We start from the raw sequence: 21,797 nt of genomic DNA, 5'->3' as shown, positions 1-21,797 counted from the left end.
TGACTAGTGGGGTGCCGCAGGGCTCAGTGCTGGTACCCCAGCTCTTTACAATAAACATTAATGATTTAGATGAAGGAATTGAGTGTAATATCTCCAAGTTTGCAGTTGACACTAAGCTGGGTGGCGGTGTGAGCTGTGAGGAGGATGCTAAGAGGCTGCAGGATGACTTGGACAGGTTAGGTGAGTGGTCAAATGCATGGCAGATGCAGTATAATGTGGATAAATGTGAGGTTATCCACTTTGGTGGCAAAAACAGGAAGGCAGAATATTATCTGAATGGCGGCAGATTAGGAAAAGGGGAGGTGCAACGAGACCTGGGTGTCATGGTACATCAGTCATTGAAAGTTGGCATGCAAGTACAGCAGGCGGTGAAAAAGGCAAATGGTATGTTGGCCTTCACAGCAAGGGAATTTGAGTATAGGAGCAGGGAGGTCTTACTGCAGTTGTACAGGGCCTTAGTGAGGCCTCACCTGGAATACTGTGTTCAGTTTTGGTCTCCTAATCTGAGGAAGGACGTTCTTGCTATTGAGGGAGTGCAGCGAAGGTTCACCAGACTGATTCCCGGGATGGCAGGACTGACATATGAGGAGAGACTGGATCGACTCGGCCTGTATTCACTGGAGTTCAGAAGGATGAGAGGGGATCTCATAGAAACATATAAAATTCTGACGGGACTGGACAGGTTAGATGCAGGAAGAATGCTCCTGATGTTGGGGAAGTCCAGAACCAGGGGACATTGTCTAAGGATAAGGGGTAAGCCATTTAGGACTGAGATGAGGAGAAACTTTTTCACTCAGAGAGTTCTTAACTTGTGGAATTCCCTACCGCAGAGAGTTGTTGATGCCAGTTCATTGGATATATTCAAGAGGGAGTTAGATATGGCCCTTACGGCTAAAGGGATCAAGGGGTATGGAGAGAAAGCAGGAAAGGGGTACTGAGGTGAATGATCAGCCATGATCTTATTGAATGGTGGTCCAGGCTCGAAGGGCCGAATGGCCTACTCCTGCACCTATTTTCTATGTAATGTTGATGTGGTGTTAGTAATGTATTGGGAATGTTTTTGGTGTTTCTTTTTCAGATTTTCTTTTTCCACGGAAACCTCTCTTACTGAACTGAAACTGAACTGAACTGAGGCCAGCTGTTTAGCTCGGGATTTTCAGTTGCTCAGCCGGCCTAGCGCCCTAAAAGAGGTGTGGAACGACTCTCTTAGCGCTCCGCCCCTCACTCAGGGCCGAGCTGGTGAATTTTGGAGCTGGAGACGCAAACCATATCCTGGCGCAAAAATTTACTGCTCCACCTGGATTAGCACCGCAAAGTGTCACGACCGAATTTCCACCTCTTTGCATTTTGTGTGAGACCCTTTACCCTTCACACCACATGCCTTACCCCCTTTACATAGAAATATCCAATGCCACCTCCTTTTTCCCTTCCTGCCCCCTCCCCTGCTGCTAACCACAGTTGTGTTGCTTTGTGCTTGCAGATGATGAGTCAGAAGTGCAGCAGCCTGCCCATGAGCCCTCCACTCCGAATGATGGCGGGGACGAGGAGGAAGGGGATCTATATTAACGACTTGGAAGAAGGGACTGAGTGTAACGTAGCCAAGTTTGCTGACGATACAAAGATGGGTGGAAAAGCAATGTGTGAGGAGGACACAAAAAATCTGCAAAAGGACATCAACAGGCTAAGTGAGTGGACAAGAATTTGGCAGATGGAGTATAATGTCGGAAAGTGTGAGGTCATGCACTTTGGCAGAAAAAATCAAAGAGCAAATTATTATTTAAATGGAGAAAGATTGCAAAGTGCCGCAGTACAGCGGGACCTGGGGGTACTTGTGCATGAAACACAAAAGGATAGTATGCAGGTACAGCAAGTGATCAGGAAGACCAATGGAATCTTGGCCTTTATTGCAAAGGGGATGGATTATAAAAGCAGGGAAGTCTTGCTACAGCTATATAAGGTATTGGTGAGGCCACACCTGGAATACTGCGTGCAGTTTTGGTTTCCATATTTCCGAAAGGATATACTTGCTTTGGAGGCAGTTCAGAGAAGGTTCACTAGGTTGATTCCAGAGATGAGGGGGTTGACTTATGAGGAAAGGTTGAGTAGGTTGGGCCTCTACTCATTGGAATTCAGAAGAATGAGAGGTGATCTTATAGAAACATATAAGATTATGAGGGGGCTTGACAAGGTGGATGCAGAGAGGATGTTTCCACTGATGGGGGAGACTAGAACTAGAGGGCATGATCTTAGAATAAGGGGCTGCCCATTTAAAACAGAGATGAGGAGAAATTTGTTCTCTCTGAAGGTTGTAAATCTGTGGAATTCGCTGCCTCAGAGAGCTGTGGAAGCTGGGACTGAATAAATTTAAGACAGAAATAGACAGTTTCTTAAATGATAAGGGGATAAGGGGTTATAGGGAGCAGGCGGGGAAGTGGAGCTGAGTCCATGATCAAATCAGCCATGATCTTATTGAATGGCAGAGCAGGCTCGAGGCGCCGTATGGCCTACTGCTGTTCCTATTTCTTATGTTCTTATGTTTATGTTAAAGTCTAGCCACAGACCAGGACCGTTCATCAGCAGTATTGAGTGTGGAACCACCTTGGTGGAAGAGCCGACGTTGCTGGGCTTTGAAGATTCTGAGGCTCCTGGCCCCAGTGGCCTGCAACAATGCCCAACATGTGGGGAAGCTTGGGAGCCAGCTCCCCAGAGGGTGAGCCGGCCAATGAGTCTTGCACAGAGACACTCCGATGTGGACCTAGACTTGGAGGCTATGTCGACAGAGTCCATGGTAATGTACCGCGAGCTTATGGGTGCAATGGAAAGGGTCCCGCAGAGCATGGATGCACTTGTTCTGAGGTTTGCGGAGGTCACCTCATGCATTGTCCAAGCCTCTCAGCAGCCCAATGAGCCCATCCTTGCCCGGTTACAAAGGGAAATGGACTCAACGAGCGACAGTGGAGTGCCAGAGGTGATGGCGCGTGCCATGGTTGACGTGGCGGCAGCTATCACATCAAAGGCCAAAGCCATGCAAGGCCTTCGTCAGTGATTGTTGTCAGTGATTGCTGGCATCAACTCTCAGACTGCTGTGTTTCAGACTCAGTGTGGTGTGAGTCAGTCTCAGATTGATGCCATGCAAACACTGACTGCTGTTATCCTCTCTGTGTTCCCCACTGTCCAACTGGGATGTGACGGTGCCGAAGCAGGCCAGCAATCTGTGCCCTCACATATTGCTCCGGATGCTGAGGCTCTGCCCCGGCGGAGCAGCATTGGGCCGCTGAAAATGGAAGGTGCTGTCTTTGCTCAAGATGACAGTATTGCGGTTCCCACCACTGCCACTCCACTTTTGCACCTGCCGCGGTCTACACCCCAGCCATCCGAGACTGCTGCTGCCGATGCTGAGGCGGTGCAGTCTGCAGCCATCCTTCCAGGCCAAGAGCTGGTCTCGGGTGTCCTGCTAGGCCATCTGTAGTGTCTGCTTTACAGACACAGCAGCCCTCAAGCAGCCTTGCTGCAGGCTCTGCGGCTCCATTAAGGAGGAGCAGCAGGTGTGGGAGGGGGGTTAAGGAAAGGCATGGCAAATCGCTGTGCAAGTCTCGATAAAGGCTTTGCCCACATGGACAGATGTCCTCATCCTGTAAATATAATTGTAAATATCTCGTTGCCTAATATAGCACATGGAAGCTGATGTGGAATTACAAATGGCAGGGGCGTTTGTACATATATTGCTGAAGTTGATTGTGTGTTATGCTGTTTCAAGGGGCATGTGTTACATGTTTTTATTCTTTGCTGGTGAGGGGTTGTTGGTGTCTTGTTTGAGGCGAGACTTTTGATGCAGTTAATAAAATGTTAATTTGACTGCAATCCCGTCTTGTGTATTATTGTGTAATTTCATCAAGATGTGCCAGTATCGTTGCACATATCCCGGCCAATATCAGCTGTATCCGCCAGCTTCCTCTATTCAAGAGAAGCAATGCATTAGGAGCCGCTGATGTGTGGCCCTTGCACCAGCAGCATTGCCACGGTACCTCCTCTGTGCCTGCTGTTCCTCCTCCTGATGTGGCTGGCCATTCGGGGCCTCGGCAGGCTCCTCTTCCTCCTCCTCCTGAGGTGGGGCTGCAATCCCCACCAGCAAAGCCTGGGCCCTCATTATGACCAAGTTGTGCAGCATGCAGCACACCACAATGAATAGCAACACCTGTTGAGGGCAGTATTGAAGGCTGCCTCCAGAGCGGTCCAGGCATTAGAAGCACTGCTTCAGCACCCCTATTATCTGCTCGATGATGTTGTAGGTGGCTGCATGGCTGTCACTGTAGAATTGCTCAGCTTGGGTGTTGGAGTTGCGGAAGGGGGTCATTAGCCAGGTGGCTAGGTCGTATCCTTTGTCCCCGAGCAATCAGCCACGCCCTTACCGTGGTGGCTCAAACATTCGTGGCACATTGCTCTCACGCAGGATGAATGCGTCATGTGCGCTGCCAGGATAGCGGGCATTCACTGCGAGGATGTGCACATTCAGGGAGTGGTATCCCTTTCAGTTTCAGAGGACCTCGGCATTCTGGAATGGCGCATGCAAGTCCACAGCACCGTGGGTGGCTCAGCTGCACAGGGGGGGGAGGAAGAAGACGGGAAGGGCTATAGTGATAGGAGATTCAATAGTTAGGGGAGCAGATAGGCGCTTCTGCGGCAGCAAAAGTGACATCAGGATGGTGTGTTGCCTCCCTGGTGCAAGGGTCAATGATGTCACTGAGCGACTGCAAGGCATTCTGGGGAGGGAAGAGGAACAGCCAGTGGTTGTGGTCCACATTGATACCAACGACATAGGTAGAAAGCTGAGTTTAGGCAGCTAGGAGTAAGATTGAAATCCAGGACCTCAAACGTGGTAATCTCGGGATTACTGCCAGTGCCACGTACTAGTGAGGGTAGAAATAGGAAGGCTAGTCAGATAAATACGTGGCTGGGGCATTGGTGTAGGAGAGAGGGCTTTAGTTTCCTGAACAATTGGGACCGCTTCTGGGGTAGGTGGGACCTGTACAAGTCGGACAGGTTACACGTCAACAGAGACGGGACCAATGTTCTCGCGGGTGGTTTTGATAGCGCGGTTGGGAGGGCTTCAAACTAGCTTGGCAGGGGGATGGGAACCCAGGAGGGGGCTCTGAGCTAGTTAAAGTGGGTGAGAGCTCAGATGAACAGAACCCCAAGAAAGGATGCAAAAGGCAGGAGGCAACATAGCAGAGTAGCACTGGGGTAAGTGTAAACCACAAGGTGATAGGAAGGGACAATATGTATGAATATAAAGGGGCTGCAGGAGGTGTCAAAACGAAAAATCATGGTTTAAAAACTAGTATTAAAACACTTTACCTAAACGCACGCAGCATTCGAAACAAAGTAAATGAGTTGACGGCACAAATTATTACAAATGGGTATGATTTGGTGACCATTACTGAAACATGGTTGCAGGGTGGCCAAGACTGGGAATTAAACATACAGGGGTATCTGACAATTCGTAAAGATAGACAAGAAGGGAAAGGAGGTGGGGTAGCTCTGTTAATAAAGGATGATATCAGGGCAGTTGTGAGATGATATTGGCTCTAATGAACAAAATGTTGAATCATTGTGGGTGGAGATTAGAGATAGTAAGGGGAAAAAGTCACTGGTGGGCGTAGTTTATAGGCCCCCAAATAATAACTTCACGGTGGGGCGGACAATAATCAAGGGAATAATGGAGGCATGTGAAAAAGGAACGGCAGTAATCATGGGGGATTTGAACCTACATATCGATCGGTCAAATCAAATCGCACGGGGTAGCCTTGAGGAGGAATTCATAGAATGCATACAGGATTGTTTCTTAGAACAGTATGTTACAGAACCTACAAGGGAGCAAGCTATCTTAGATCTGGTCCTGTGTAATGAGACAGGAATAATAAACGATCTCCGAGTAAAAGATCCTCTCGGAATGAGTGATCACAGTATGGTTGAATTTGTAATACAGATTGAGGGTGAGGAAGAAGTGTCTCAAACGAGCGTACTATGCTTAAACAAAGGGAACTACAGTGGGATGAGGGCAGAGTTGGCTAAAGTAGACTGGGAACACAGACTAAACGGTGCCACAATTGAGGAACAGTGGAGGACTTTTAAGGAGCTCTTTCATAGTGCTCAACAAAAATATATTCCAGTGAAAAAGAAGGGCGGTAAGAGAAGGGATAACCAGCCATGAATAACCAAGGAAATAGAGGAGAGTATCAAATTAAAAACCAATGCGTATAAGGTGGCCAAGGTTAGTGGGAAACTAGAAAATTGGGAAAATTTTAAACGACAGCAATAAAGAAAGGAAAGATAGATTACGAAAGTAAACTTGCGCAAAACATGAAAACAGATAGTAAAAGCTTTTACCGATTTATATAAAATGGAAAAGAGTGACTAAAGTAAATGTTGGTCCCTTTAGAAGATGAGAAGGGGGATTTAATAATGGGAAATGTGGAAATGGCTGAGACCTTAAACAATTATTTTGCTTCAGTCTTCACAGTGGAAGACACAAAAACCATGCCAGAAATTGCTGGTCACGGGAATGTGGGAAGGGAGGACCTTGAGACAATCACTATCACTAGGGGGGTAGTGCTGGACAGGCTAATGGGACTCAAGGTAGACAAGTCCCCTGGTCCTGATGAAATGCATCCCAGGGTATTAAAAGAGATGGCGGAAGTTATAGCAGATGCATTCGTTATAATCTACCAAAATTCTCTGGACTCTGGGGCAGTGCCATCAGATTGGAAAGCAGCTAATGTAACGCCTCTGTTTATAAAAGGGGGCAGACAAAAGGCAGGTAACTATAGGCCGGTTAGTTTAACATTGTAGTGGGGAAAATGCTTGAAGTTATCATTAAGGAAGAAATAGCGGGACATCTAGATAGGAATAGTGCAATCAAGCAGACGCAACATGGATTCATGAAGGGGAAATCATGTTTAACTAATTTACTGGAATTCTTTGAGGATATAACGAGCATGATGGATAGAGGTGTACCGATGGATGTGGTGTATTTAGATTTCCAAAAGGCATTCGATAAGGTGCCACACAAAAGGTTACTGCAGAAGATAAAGGTACGCGGAGTCAGAGGAAATGTATTAGCATGGATAGAGAATTGGCTGGCGAACAGATAGCAGAGAGTCGGGATAAATGGGTCCTTTTCGGGTTGGAAATCGGTGGTTAGTGGTGTGCCACAGGGATCGGTGCTGGGACCACAACTGTTTCCAATATACATAGATGACCTGGAAGAGGGGACAGAGTGTAGTGTAACAAAATTTGCAGATGACACAAAGATTAGTGGGAAAGCGGGTTGTGCAGAGGACACAGAGAGGCTGCAAAGAGATTTAGATAGGTTAAGCGAATGGGCTAAGGTTTGGCAGATGGAATACAATGTCGGAAAATGTGAGGTCATCCATCTTGGGGGGGGGGGGGGGGGGGAAACAGTAAAAGGGAATATTATTTGAATGGGGAGAAATTACAACATGCTGCGGTGCAGAGGGACCTGGGGGTCCTTGTGCATGAATCCCAAAAAGTTAGTTTGCAGGTGCAGCAGGTAATCAGGAAGGCGAATGGAATGTTGGCCTTCATTGCGAGAGGGATGGAGTACAAAAGCAGGGAGGTCCTGCTGCAACTGTACAGGGTATTGGTGAGGCCGCACCTGGAGTACTGCATGCAGTTTTGGTCACCTTACTTAAGGAAGGATATAGCTTTGGAGGGGGTACAGAGACGATTCACTAGGCTGATTCCGGAGATGAGGGGGTTACCTTATGATGATAGATTGAGTAGACTGGGTCTTTACTCGTTGGAGTTCAGAAGGATGAGGGGTGATCTTATAGAAACATTTAAAATCATGAAAGGGATAGACAAGATAGAGGCAGAGAGGTTGTTTCCACTGGTAGGGGAGACTAGAACTAGGGGAGACTAGAACTAGGGGGCACAGCCTCAAAATACGGGGGAGCCAATTTAAAACCGAGTTGAGAAGGAATTTTTTCTCCCAGAGGGTTGTGAATCTGTGGAATTCTCTGCCCAAGGAAGCAGTTGAGGCTAGCTCATTGAATGTATTCAAATCACAGATGGATAGATTTTTAACCAATAAGGGAATTAAGGGTTACGGGGAGCGGGCGGGTCAGTGGAGCTGAGTACACGGCCAGATCAGCCATGATCTTGTTGAATGGCGGAGCAGGCTCGAGGGGCTAGATGGCCTACTCCTGTTCCTAATTCTTATGTTCTTTATGTTCTTATGTTCCCGCGATTCAGGAGGTCAAGGGTCACCATGACATGCGCAGAAGACAACTCAGAGGGACTGAAGGTGTGGCTGGGTGTGGTGTGGCTCCTTTGGGAGGAAGGAGAGAGACTTTAGTGCTTCACAGCAAGTCGGCAAACAAAAAGTAACTGTTAACAGCCACATATTTGACCGAATTTGTCCTATAATGGAGGGAAAGGAGGATGCATCACAGCACGCTGTGGAGGCTGACGCTGATAGAGCTATGAGGTGGGAGAGGAACACATTGGAAGCCGTAAAAGAGCCAGGAGGTTCTCGGACGAGGCAAATGCCTCCTTCCTGCAGGAGGTCGAGTCACGCTAGGGTGCTTTGACACAGGGAGGGCGTGGGAAGCCCACCCCAAAGGCCTACCAGAAGATATGGACCGAGATAGCAGAGGTGGTCTCGTCGGCGACCAACGAGGTTCGTGAGGGCAACCAATGCCACAAACGATGGAACGACCTTGTGGGATCCGCAAGAGTAAGTATTACATTGATTTACATGTACTTATGTATTTATATAATTTGATTTGTAACAGTCATTTGTAACCAGTCCCCAGCGACATCACTGACATGGAGGAGCGAGTGCTAGCACTCGTGGGGAAGCACCCCTGAACAGCAACGTACGCATCTGCAGACCCTGAAGTGATGCCACGTGAGTAAAGCTTACACCATTGCGTGATATAAAGTCAATAGATGCCACACAAACTCATATCTGACCAATCATATATGATAGATGATTTCTAAAAGTGTCATAGAAATAATGCTGGCCTAATGAAAATCATTGCAATGCACAATGTGTTGATGGTCATGAAATGTGATGTCTGCGATGATTTTGAGAGCAGTGGTGCTTTTGTCGTGCATATGCTGTGTGTAGCGCTGGACTCACCTTGTCACCCTAGCACCCCCCTCTCCTCTCACAACCTCATTTGTGTCTTGCAGCTCAGCCAGCAGCGCGGCCCCAGGCAAAGCCACAGAGGCCAGAAGGTGGGGCGCGGGGCAGGAGTCGGCAGACAATCCTACTGCATCTGGTACTGAGGAGCTCCGATTGTCGCCCGTCAATCCGCTGGGTCTGTTCTCGACGGGTTAGAGCACAGACTTCGAAGAATCTGCATCACCACGCTCCAGAACCCATTCTACCCCAAGGCCATCTATTGGTCCTCCGGTCATTCCCACCTCCACTCTGGAGGTGCCGGCCCCAAGTACCTCTCCACAGGGCACCCCATTTGTCCCCAGGATGGCGCCGACCCGCGGAGGTCCCATGGACGCGGCAGGTCTGTTCCACGAGCGCCACATGACAGCGGGGAGATGGTACAGTTGTCCAGGAGGACTGTAGACATTGGTGACCAGCTTATCGAAGCTTTGGGGGACATATCCCGACACCTGACCACCATGTCCGAGTACATTCCGCACATGGCGGAGGCCCTGGATGTGATAGCCAGGAACACTGCTGCCAGTGTTCCCCAAGCGCGGCACTCCACCCCTAGGTTCTGCACCACCACTGCGAAAGACAGATGCGAGCAAGGACCAAGGTCCTGCTGCATCAGAGAATGTTGCCCCCTCGGCACCCCCCACTCCCGTCCAACCAACGCATCTGCCTTCACCCCCCCCCAATGAGGCCCCACCTGAGGAGCTCCTTGGCCAGGCGCCGTGGAGCGAGGAGGGGAAGGGATAGATGTGGGGAGAAGAAAGAGAGGGTGGAAGGAAAGTGAGGTGCATGTGCGCAGGTGATGACTGTGTTATATCTCCATCTGGGTGTATGCAATTTGTTGCAATGTATGGGGGCTGAGGACCACGCTCCTGCTTTGCCTTTGTATTCTGTGTTGCTGGACATGTTGACCATGTGATTTATGTCAATGGTGGGCAAAGTGGGATGTGGGCGGGGGTTGGGTGTTATTGGCTGTGCTACTTATGATTTCAGACCAATGTTGGTATTAAACTTTTGTTATTGAACATAATCTTGTTGCACATTGTCTCAGATAGCTGGACTGTTACACACTGGTGATTCCTTACTGTGAAAAGGTTAAATACAACTTAACATCAATCAACGTAAACTTTAACTGGCACCAAGGTGATGGGCACCATTGATGTCTGAGCTGCACACACACAGCAGTGTGTCAGCATTGTCACTCACATCAGCGCTCTTTCAGGAAAATCTTTCTGATATCAGCTCCTCATGTAAGAGTGGGACTTAACAAATGCCAGCCACACCGCTGGTGTTCTTCCCGGTTAGCTCCACTTTTTGTGGGCAGTTTTTTGAGCAGGTGATATTCTGGGCGATATGTGTGGGAGGTGGTGAAATTGACGGTGGGCGATCTCCATGGCCGCTAGTTTGGGTATATATGCTCTTTACGACAAAAAACAGTCGCCGGGCGTTATTATTAAATCTCGGCGTTATTATTAAATCTCAGCGTTAAGTCCGTGAGGAAAGTAACGCTGGGCGATAATATGGATGTTGAAATCGCCCATTCTGCTGATTCCGCCCAAAAAAGTGGGCGGGCGGGAATATTTTTTCTCGGCGTTAAGCCCATTGGGAAAATAACGCTCAGCGATAAGTCTCCTAAAAAAGCCCATCAGTTTCCATTGCCAAAATGAGCAATATCTGGGCGTTGTACGTCATTTCAGTGGTTAAATGGGCGTTAAGTGGGCATTAAGCAGGCAAAAAAAGTGGAGGTTCTAGCCCGATGATTTGTTGCTCATCTTCTAACATTGAAATGACTTAATTGTTAAATGGATTATTTTTGTTTTTGTGCTCACACAATTTGTACTCAAAATGCAATTTGATTTGAACTGAAATCACTCCAAAGGTTACATCTGGATTGATTTGATTTTCTAATTCAGTTCAAAGCTCACACTGATTAGGGTTATCATTGAGATCTGCTATATTCGTACACCTCTATAGTGCCTTTAGTATTAGTACCTTGTGAGTTAATATTCTACATTGTTAGTGAAGTCAGCTGTTGTAAAATGCTACATTGGAGTTTATTGTAAATTTGCACAATAATGAACTGCTCTGAGTCAACACAGGGTTAGTCCTCAGAGGGCAAAAGTCCTCTGGATTTAATCAGAGACTACACTCCATTGTCTGGTAAGCATGTGCTAAAGTACCTCTTATTTCAAAGTTGCCTGTTTCTCACTCTTACTACTTTGGGCTCTTGAGATTCTATAACATATGTTATGTTCTTAAGTTTGTCACCAAGCGGGGAAGTTTATCCCTTTTAAATTGTGATCCAACCATTTTCATAGTCCTATCTGAGTCAAATCTGCCTGGGGAAGATACCGTTTAAAGCCGGTGTGCTGGTAAGTAGGAATCTAGATTGTTTTGAGCCGGCATGGCAGTGTTAATGTTGATGTAAGTTTCTATTTATTGTACATTGCAAACCAGAGAAATCTGTAAGCAGCAGAATGCAGTGGAATCTTGTTCTGTGTAGTACATTAAGGCAAAGAGAAAACTTGCTTATAATTGCACTTTTTTGAGAGATAGGGCCCAAGTTTCCACAGGATAAAAAACGGGCGCCCCTCCGAGCTGGGCGCCCGTTTTTCGCGCCTAAAACGGCGCCTAAAAAAAAACTTGCAATTCTGGAGCATTCTGCGGCTCCTTGTCTGCCTGGCGCGGCGCCCAGGGGGGCGGAGCCTACACTCGCGCCGATTTTGTAAGTGGGAGGGGGCGGGTACTATTTAAATTAGTTTTTTTCCTGCCGGCAACGTTGCATGTGCGCGTTGGAGCGTTCGCGCATGCTCAGTGTGAAAAGAACATTGGCACTCGGCCATTTTTGTAGTTCTTTGTAGCTGTTTAATTTTTGAACATTTTTTTAATAAAAGCACATTAGCACTTGCAGCCTTCTCACTGTCTCCTTCCCCCCTCCCCTCCGCGGGAACAAAGCGGCTGTTTAATTCCCCCCCCCCCTCCACGGGAACAAAGCGGCTGTTTAATTCCCCCCCTCCCATCCACGGGAACAAAGCGGCTGTTTAATTCTCCCCCCCCCCCTCCACGGGAACAAAGCGGCTGTTTAATTACCCCCCTCCCCTCCACGGGAACAAAGCGGCTGTTTAATTCCCCCCCTCCCCTCCGCGGGAACAAAGCGGCTGTTTAATTCCCCCCCTCCCCTCCGCGGGAACAAAGCGGCTGTTTAATTCCCCCCCCCCCTCCGCGGGAACAAAGCGGCTGTTTAATTCCCCCCCCCCCCTCCACGGGAACAAAGCGGCTGTTTAATTACCCCCCTCCCCTCCACGGGAACAAAGCGGCTGTTTAATTCCCCCCCCCCCTCCCCTCCGCGGGAACAAAGCGGCTGTTTAATTCCCCCCCTCCCCTCGAACAAAGCGGCTGTTTAATTCCCCCCCTCCCCTCCCCTCGAACAAAGCGGCTGTTTAATTCCCCCCCCCTCCGCGGGAACGAAGCGGCTGTTCCCTTCTTCCCCCCCTCCCCTCCGCGGGAACAAAGCGGCTGTTTAATTCCCCCCCTCCCCTCGAACAAAGCGGCTGTTTAATTCCCCCCCTCCCCTCCCCTCGAACAAAGCGGCTGTTTAATTCCCCCCCCCTCCGCGGGAACGAAGCGGCTGTTCCCTTCTTCCCCCCCTCCCCTCCGCGGGAACAAAGCGGCTGTTTAATTACCCCCCTCCCCTCCACGGGAACAAAGCGGCTGTTTAATTACCCCCCCTCCCCTCCGCGGGAACAAAGCGGCTGTTTAATTCCCCCCCCCCTCCCCTCCACGGGAACAAAGCGGCTGTTTAATTACCCCCCCTCCCCTCCGCGGGAACAAAGCGGCTGTTTAATTCCCCCCCCCCTCCCCTCCACGGGAACAAAGCGGCTGTTTAATTCCCCCCCCCCTCCCCTCCACGGGAACAAAGCGGCTGTTTAATTACCCCCCTCCCCTCCACGGGAACGAAGCGGCTGTTTAATTCCCCCCCCCCCCTCCGCGGGAACAAAGCGGCTGTTTAATTCCCCCCCCCCCCCTCCGCGGGAACAAAGCGGCTGTTTAATTACCCCCCTCCCCTCCACGGGAACAAAGCGGCTGTTTAATTCCCCCCCCCCCCCTCCACGGGAACAAAGCGGCTGTTTAATTACCCCTCCCCTCCGCGGGAACAAAGCGGCTGTTTAATTCCCCCCCTCCCCTCCCCTCGAACAAAGCGGCTGTTTAATTCCCCCCCTCCCCTCCCCTCGAACAAAGCGGCTGTTTAATTCCCCCCCCCCCCTCCACGGGAACAAAGCGGCTGTTTAATTCCCCCCCTCCCCTCCGCGGGAACAAAGCGGCTGTTTAATTCCCCCCCTCCCCTCCACGGGAACAAAGCGGCTGTTTAATTCCCCCCCTCCCCTCCACGGGAACAAAGCGGCTGTTTAATTCCCCCCCCCCCCCTCCACGGGAACAAAGCGGCTGTTTAATTCCCCCCCTCCCCCTCCACGAGAACAAAGCGGCTGTTTAATTCCCCCCCTCCACGGGAACAAAGCGGCTGTTTAATTCCCCCCCCTCCCCTCCACGGGAACAAAGCGGCTGTTTAATTCCCCCCCTCCCCTCCACGGGAACAAAGCGGCTGTTTAATTCCCCCCCCCCCCCCCCGCGGGAACAAAGCGGCTGTTTAATTCCCCCCCCTCCCCTCCGCGGGAACAAAGCGGCTGTTTAATTCCCCCCCCCCTCCCCTCCGCGGGAACAAACGCCTGCAGAATTCTCCCTGCCTGAAGCACTTTCACACAGGTAGGAAGATGGTTTATTTAATCTTTTCTTTGCTTATAAATGTTTATTCAGGTTGGATTTATTTGTATAATATTTGTAGAAGTATAAATAAGGATTTATTGTAGAATTTAATGAGTTCCCTTCCCCCCCCCCAACCTCGTTCTGGACGCCTAATGTGTAACCTGCGCCTGATTTTTTAATGTGTAGAACAGGTTTTTTCAGTTCTACAAAAATCTTCACTTGCTCCATTCTACTTTAGTTTGGAGTACGTTTTCACTGTGGAAACTTTCAAATCAGGCGTCAGTGGCTGAACACGCCCCCTATTGAAGAAAAAATTCTGTTCCAAAGTAGAACTGTTCTACCTGACTAGAACCGCAGAAAAAAAAATGTGAAGAATTGCGATTTCTAAGATAGTCCGTTCTCCACCAGTTGCTCCTAAAAATCAGACGCAAATCATGTGGAAACTTGGGCCCATAGTTGCATCATTACATAACTGATAAAGTACGGGTGTGTCCACACTGCGATCAAGAGGGCGCTGTTAATGTACCTCACACATTTTATGGTTGTTGTGTGCTCACTGTGCTGCTGAGGAGATCCCAGAACCTGCTGTCTGCCTAGTGAGGGATCAAACCCACAGCAGCTTTCTAATGATCAACTAATGATTATTTTCTTGGGGGTGGGTGAGGTAAATTGGATCTTTTTAGATTCAAAGTGGCTCTAAAGATGATGTACTTGGTGGGTATTAGTAACCTGATACCTAACCAAGATGGTCTGCAGTACTCCAGAGCACTGTTAATGATTAACCAGACAGCTTGGCTCACTAATGGAACCTGGAGTGGTTTATTCATCACTGGGATTCTTCCCCCTCAGCTTCAGATAACCCTGCAAGCAAAGTCCCTGACAGTTAATCAGTCCTGGCTGGATAAGCAATAGGAAGCTTACCAATGCTCTCTACTGGTAATCTGTGTGGTTTTAACCAGTTGAATTCCAGCAGTATCCCTGGACACAGTTGGGGTTTCCTAAAACTTGAGTCCTGCCAAACTGTGCCCAAAGTCTGTAGACTTATGCAAGTATGGCACGTCCCTACATGGAGAGAGTATTTGCTCCATACGAAGCATCTATAAATTCTGTGTGGATTTCTCAGTAGTTTGGTCTGAAAACTCTTAAACGTAGTGATGGGTTCCACAGGTGTTTGGTCAAAATAATTGTTATATTTGATACTAACAAGTTGTATTTCAGGACATTGCAAGGGAATTTGCTTATATCTGGAATGCACATATGTAGATCTGACCATAAGTTGATTGGTAAATTCTTATTCATTCTGTTTTTCTGCAGATCGTGTTTGATGAAAATCTAGGAATGCTCCAAACTTGAACCTAAACAATGAGTGGACTGATCCATCAAATCCTCTGTTGAACTTTTAGCTTATTAAATAGAGACTGCAACAGAAACTCCTTAATCCATATTAATCCACAAGTCTCAATAGCAGTATTTGGTGGTATCTCATTTAGACCTTGGACATGGCAAAAAGTCTGCTGATCACTTATGTCCTTTGGTCATTTGGTGGACCTTTTGGTTTCCATCACATCTACCTTGGGAGAGATAGTCATGCCTTACTATGGATGGTAACATTTGGTGGATTTGGGGTTGGGTGGATTAGGGAATTTTGGCGATTGCCAAAGTATGTGAAAAATGCAAATATACGCCATAAGAAGATCCAAAGAAAAAGAGATCTACAACCGCCAATGAGCATTATCCGTGTTTTTGGCCAAATTGCAGTTGGGGTTTATTTTGGTATTGTCGCCCTCATAAGTCTATCATCATTAAGTAGTTTCTACATCATGGCACTGCCACTTGCAATCACACTGGGCGTTCACCTTGTATCCAATGTTGGTGAAGAAACCTCCAATATAAAGACAACAATGATGGCTTCATTCATTACATCCCCCATATTCTACGGAAGACCCATTGCGACAATACCCATCAGTATTGTTGCCAGTATTACATCTATGCAACACCGTCACTACAAGACTCCAAGTGACACAGAAGACAACCTGAGTGTACGACTCTACAGACTAGGTCTAGCTTGGCTGGCTTTCACAATGCCAATCTCCTACTGCGTGTTCCACAATACCACAGTTACGGTTACATATATCGCAGACACCATCAGCCTTATCCTAGACTCAGTCCGAATATTCCCATTGGTCAGTAATCTTCTTGAGTCTGCATTCCTCTTTCCATATCATACATGGAAGCTGTTTACCGGTGGGATTGGATTAAGCTATGGATACAATCAGGAGTGGGCAAAGCTATTTACATCTATCTCTGCCATACAGAATGAAAGAAAAAGGTTAGCATATGAGGTAATTACAAACAAATAGATAATTCTAATTGATCCAGACTGCAGTATCCTCCAGTTCTCTAACTGTTCATTATTTTCCTCCAACATTCGCACTGTCTTCATACTATGGCCTAGAAATTTGACCGGGATCGGTGCGGAGGTGGTGGGGGGGTTGCTTTTCTGTGTGGGAAGGGGTGTTGCTTTTCAGGGTGAGGAATTAATTCTTGGGGGCAGGGCCATGTGGTTACCCAAGTTTCTTTTCAGCAGGGGAGGTGGAGGGGGATGTCAACATTCCTTCTTAATGGGGATGGGGAGGAATACGATGGAGTTTCTTGCCAGTAAAGAGGGCGGGGTATTGGTGGGCTATGAGCATAGGATTGCAGATTTTAATTGTCACAGAGTCAGTTCTAGGAAGTTTTAGCATAGCATTCACCAGCATTAAAGTCCATTTTTGGATTTCAGACATTTGTGTCGGGGGAGTTTGAAACATGCCTGTACACCATTACTACTTTGCGTGCCAGTGAGACCATTGGATGAATTAATATTCTTCACGATTTTCAGTGAGCATTGGGTGCTGGTATTATGAGGAAATGGACTACTTATAGAAGGAGAATCAGGAAGTTTTAATTCAAGCTTCCTGATTGTTGACGATCCCTTTATAGTCCGTATCAAGGTTAATTAAATGCGGTTCTGCTGTTGACAGCTTTTCTCCAAATAAGTACTGCTGGGGATATCTGGTGGGTTTTTTTGCCGATAGGACAAAGTTTTAACTGAAGGATGGGTTTCAAATTTCATTTGGAGAACAGTAACTAAAACAATCGGGATAAATGCCACTTTCAAATGTCTGGGGGACAGTATGGGAGAGGAGATTGCAGCAGCCTGTCCTGTAAGTTTACATTTACAGATCCAGCTACTGGTACTTTACCTTTAAAATCGTGAGACCACTCACAAGCCCTGATTTCAACCTAACCCGCCTCGTGGGAACAGGGTGGGTTTGAGTCGGAGTGTAAAATCGGACAGAGTGTAAAACAGACGTCCGACCTGAACCCGTCCTGTTCTCACCAGGCAGGTTAGGTTGAAATCGAAGCTACTGTCTTTAAAATACAACTAGTTGATCTGCTGTGGCATTGCACACAGGGAGTCAAGTTCAAGAGCACTTTTCAGGAGAGAAAGGGGCAGAGGAAAAGAAGAGGGGTAAAGGAGAGAAAGGGGGAAGAGCAGGGAGGAAAGGCTATGACAAAACAAATGGCCTCTTCAGTGTTAGATTAATATAATTTGAAGCTACTCCTTCCAAGACTGTTTAGAGTTCAATCCACTATCTACCACAATAAAATGGCTAAATGTCTGATCTTAGCCATGCCACTGCGGGTGAAACATTGAACAGAGGCGAAATGCTTTCCCAAAGGAAGAGAGTGAAAATGAAAGGAAGATTCACCAGGCTGATGTTGCATTGGTAGAGGCCTTGGAGCTCTATGGGATTCTTGCAATAATAGTGAAATCCAATTTATTTTTAACATTTTAACCCATTGTTCACATTTTACCAGTGATGATCTAAAAAGAAGGGGGTACAGTATATGCAACTGTGTGGTGAATATGTAGAAGTAGAAGTAGGATGTTTATACCCCAGCGCGTCTATCAGTCTGTGGCATGTTTTGTGATGATTCAATTGAAACCCTTTGCTTCTTTTCACTAAAAGGAGGTGGTGAATTTCCTCTTATAACATATAGCAGGAAAATGCATGTTTGTCTCTGCCATAAACAGCCGATTAAAAAAGATAAATTCTCAGAAATCGCTGTTTTGAACATATACATTCCTGTTATTTTGTTATCCAGTTGTTAATTACAGAAACAGCTAGTCTCCCATTTTTAATTTTTAAAAAGTTATTTCAATTACCCTCTCCCAGATGTGCTCCTAGATGAAAAATCTGGCACCATCTGGCTGAAATTAAGGAAAGACACAAAGTATGTGATTCATTATATCATTTTCCTAATCCTGGATAGATCAGGTCCTCCCTGACTTTGAAGGGGACACAATGCAATTGTAAGTAATGTAATAGCTTAGACTGCATACAGACCTTTCTGAGTTACATTTTTCTAAATGAATATTTGTAATTTTAAAAACATTTTCAGGTGCTGGGATTACATGAGGAAGCGACTTTAGAAGAGATCAACAAAAGTTACAGAGAGCTGGTGAAACGCTGGCATCCTGACCATAACAGACACAATTTAAATGAAGCAGAACGACAATTCCTTGAGATCCAGGCAGCATATGAAGTACTTGCAAAAAACAAGCAAGAAGAGACACGTTAAAGCTGCAGCACCATTTACAAAGTATCAGTGCAAACTGGTTTTACACATTATGGCTGTTTCCAACACAGCTTAAGCTTGTTAGAATTGTGCTGGTGAAGGAGGGAGAACAAAGAGCTGTGCCCCTTAAATTTTCAATCATTGTTTCTTATTCTTTAGGTTATGTGATGTGCTTATGCCCCATTTGTATTACAGCCCCCTACAGAGGTTGCATTCAGTTTAAATCAAGATAGTCAGATAAGAATGTAATCACCCAGGGTTTTTATTTACAGCTGCCCCTATTTAGTTCATTCACCAGGCACTATTAAGTTGGCAGCCCAAAATGTTTTCTCTCCCAGCAGGAGATTCACATCACCAATTAACACCAGCCTGACAGGAACTTCTGCTTTGAAGCCTGGGCCAACTCTGAAGATAAGCATCAAGATAAGTATCTTTATTCTTGAACACAGGAAATAACTATTCTAATGAATACATTTTTAAATCTGAAATTTTAAGGTGGCTCCTTTTTTATCTGGTTTACCTGCACTGACATTTTTAATTGAAGGTTGACTTCGTCAGGTTCTCTATTCGTACAACAACAACTTGCATTTATATAGTACCTTTAACTTAGAAAAACATCCCAAAATGCTTGAGACACACAGGAGAAAAAATGGGCACCAGCATATCTCAATTACACAACAGGTGGCAAATATTTCGGAGTTAAAATCTTAGCTAATAGACTCTGCAAAGGGTGCAAAACCATTACCTGCCCTTTCGGATATTTGTCCAGACACTGACAGCATGAGTGACATTTCCCTTCTGGCAATTCAAAGTGCTGTGTGTTGAAGTTTTCAGCAAATTACCTACCCCTGACTTTACTAATACCTTTCCAACCTCCATTTTCTCTCCAAAGTCCTTAAATATGTTGTCACCTCCTAAATACGTGACTATCTTTCCCGCAACTCCATGTTTGAACCTCTTCAATCATGTAGCAGCCCCTACTATAGCAATTAAATGGCCGTAATCAAAGTCACTAATTAATTTCTATGTGACTGTTGTAATGTATGCACCCATGAGTATGCTCACAGGTTGGTAGAGCTGTTGTGGCCTCCTCGTGGGCCTGCTCTTGGGCATGGCCAAGGTGGCCATTAACCGGTCCAGGCAGCGGGTGGTCGAGGGGGTCGTTCATTCCGTGGGTACATTTGAGCCAAGGTGTCCCTGAAGATGAAGCACGCGGTGTCCACTCGTACGCTCGCGGCCTTCCGCAAGAGGTGGGCACCAGAGGGACTGGAATGCATCATCACCCCCGGGTACCAAATTTTAATTTGATCTGTTAATGTCTAAAATTTAGTTTGTTCATTTGTCAGTTTTGGTGCCCCTTTAATAAGGGGGCATTTGATTTACAGGTTCAACTAAAATAGTTGTAGAGCTGTTGAGGCCTCCTCGTGGCCCTGCTCCTGGGCATGGCCAAGGTGGCCATTAACCGGTCCAGGCAGAGGGCGGTCGAGGGGGTCATTCGGCCCGACTGCCTGCCTCTCTTCCGCGGATACATACGAGCCAGGGTGTCCCTGGAGATGGAGCACACGCTGTCCACCGGTATGCTCGTGGCCTTCCGCGAGAGGTGGGCACCGGAGGGACTGGAGTGCATCATCATCCCCCCCGGCAACCAAATTTTAATTTGACCATTATTCGTTTAAAATGTTTAATTTGTGAATTTTTTGGTTCTAGTGCCAAACTTTTAAGGGGGGGCACTTGATTTATAGTTTTACTTTAAAATAGTTGTAGAGCTGTTGAAATCCCCTCCGTGCCTTTCAGTTCTGCGTGGAGGGGATTCCTGTACGGGCTGCTCTTGCACACACTCCACTTTGCCATCCTCGTCTGCCATCCAGACACGCTATGGCGCACCATCTTGCCGTCTGGAGGAGATGGGGGTCCCTAATGGAGTGCTCTCTACACGGGAAGCCTCCCTTTATTTATTGGGGACTTGGCCTGGAGGGTGTTGCACGGAACAGTCCCATGCAATCGGTTTTTAAGTCAGTTCACGGACTCCCAGACTGCCTGTAATTTCTGCGGTCTGGAGGAGTCCGTGTTCCATGTTTATGTGGAGTGTGTCAGGTTGCAGCCCCTGTTCCATATTTGAAGGGGCTGCTTCTCAAATTCTGGTTGCACTTCAGTCCCACGCTCCTCATCTTTGGGCATCCTGTGCGGAGGGGAGCAGAGAGGTCGGAAGGCCTCCTCGTAGGAATGCTCCTGGGCATGGCCAAGGTGGTCGTTAACTGGTCCAGGCAGCGGGCGGTCGAGGGGGTTGTTCAGCCCGACTGCCTGCCTCTCTTCTGCGGTTACTGGAAATGGAACACACGGTGTCCACCGGAACGCTCGCGGCCTTCCGTGAGAGGTGGGCGCCGGACGGACTGAAGTGCACCATCACCCTCGGCAACCAAATTTTAATTTGATTTAAGATTTTCGTTAAACTTTTAAATTGTTAATTTGTGGGTTCTAGTTCCCTTGCAAAAAGGGGGCATTTGATTTACGTTTCAGCTAAAATAGCTGAAGAGCTGCTGAATTCCCATCCGTGCCTTTCAGTTCGGTGCAGAGGTGATTCCAGTACGGGCTGCCCTTGCACACTCTCAACTTTGCCATCCTCGTCTGCCATCCGGACACGCCATGGCACACCATCTTGCCGTCCGGAGGAGGCGTGGGTCCCCAATAGAGTGCTCTCTATGTGAGAGTCCTCCCTTTATTTATTGGGGGCTTGGCCTGAAGGGTGTTGCATGGGGCAGTCCCATGCAATCGGTTTTTAAGTCGGTTCACGGACTCCCAGGCCGCCTGTACTTTCTGCGGTCTGGAAGAGTCCGTGTTCCATGTTTATGTGGAGTGTGTGAGGTTGCAGCCCCTCTTTCAATATTTGAAGGGGCTGCTCCTCAAATTCTGGTTGCACTTCAGTCGCACGCTCCTGATCTTTGGGCATCTTGTGCGTAGGTGAGCGGGCAGGTCGAAAGGCCTCCTCGTAGGACTGCTCTTGGGCATGGCCAAGGTGGCCATTAACTGGTCCAGGCAGCAGGCGGTCGAGGGGGTCGTTCAGCCCGACTGCCTGTCTCTCTTCCGTGGTTCCATTCACGCCAGGGTGTCCCTGGAGATGGAGCACGCGGTGTCCACCGGTACGCTCACGGCCTTCCGCGAGAGGTAGGCGCCGGAGGGACCGGAGTGCATTATCACCCCTGGGAAC

General features: G+C 47.6%; 1 protein-coding gene across 6 annotated transcripts in view; it reads left to right on the top strand.

The window, feature by feature from the left end:
* dnajc22 (DnaJ (Hsp40) homolog, subfamily C, member 22) overlaps positions 1 to 21,589 on the top strand; it is a 31,276-nt gene extending 9,687 nt beyond the window's left edge. Inside the window, exons 4-8 of one of the 6 annotated variants that reach the window (XM_070869579.1) lie at positions 1,481 to 1,685; positions 2,549 to 2,788; positions 8,275 to 8,758; positions 15,281 to 16,308; positions 18,416 to 21,589. In XM_070869579.1, the coding sequence (XP_070725680.1) occupies positions 15,466 to 16,308; positions 18,416 to 18,595 (1,023 nt within the window). In that variant the 5' untranslated portion in view covers positions 1,481 to 1,685; positions 2,549 to 2,788; positions 8,275 to 8,758; positions 15,281 to 15,465 and the 3' untranslated portion in view covers positions 18,596 to 21,589. Of the gene's footprint in view, positions 1 to 1,480; positions 1,686 to 2,548; positions 2,789 to 8,274; positions 8,759 to 10,232; positions 11,366 to 15,280; positions 16,309 to 18,415 lie in introns of those variants that run through there. The other 5 variants (XM_070869578.1, XM_070869583.1, XM_070869581.1 and 2 more) reach the window with 5 other exon arrangements.
* Positions 21,590 to 21,797: the final 208 nt, after the last annotated feature.

Source organism: Pristiophorus japonicus, chromosome X, assembly GCF_044704955.1.
Source record: "Pristiophorus japonicus isolate sPriJap1 chromosome X, sPriJap1.hap1, whole genome shotgun sequence".
NCBI lineage: Eukaryota > Metazoa > Chordata > Chondrichthyes > Pristiophoridae > Pristiophorus > Pristiophorus japonicus.
Note: the sequence above shows the minus strand (reverse complement) of the source record. Positions and strands in the feature narration are given on the sequence as shown.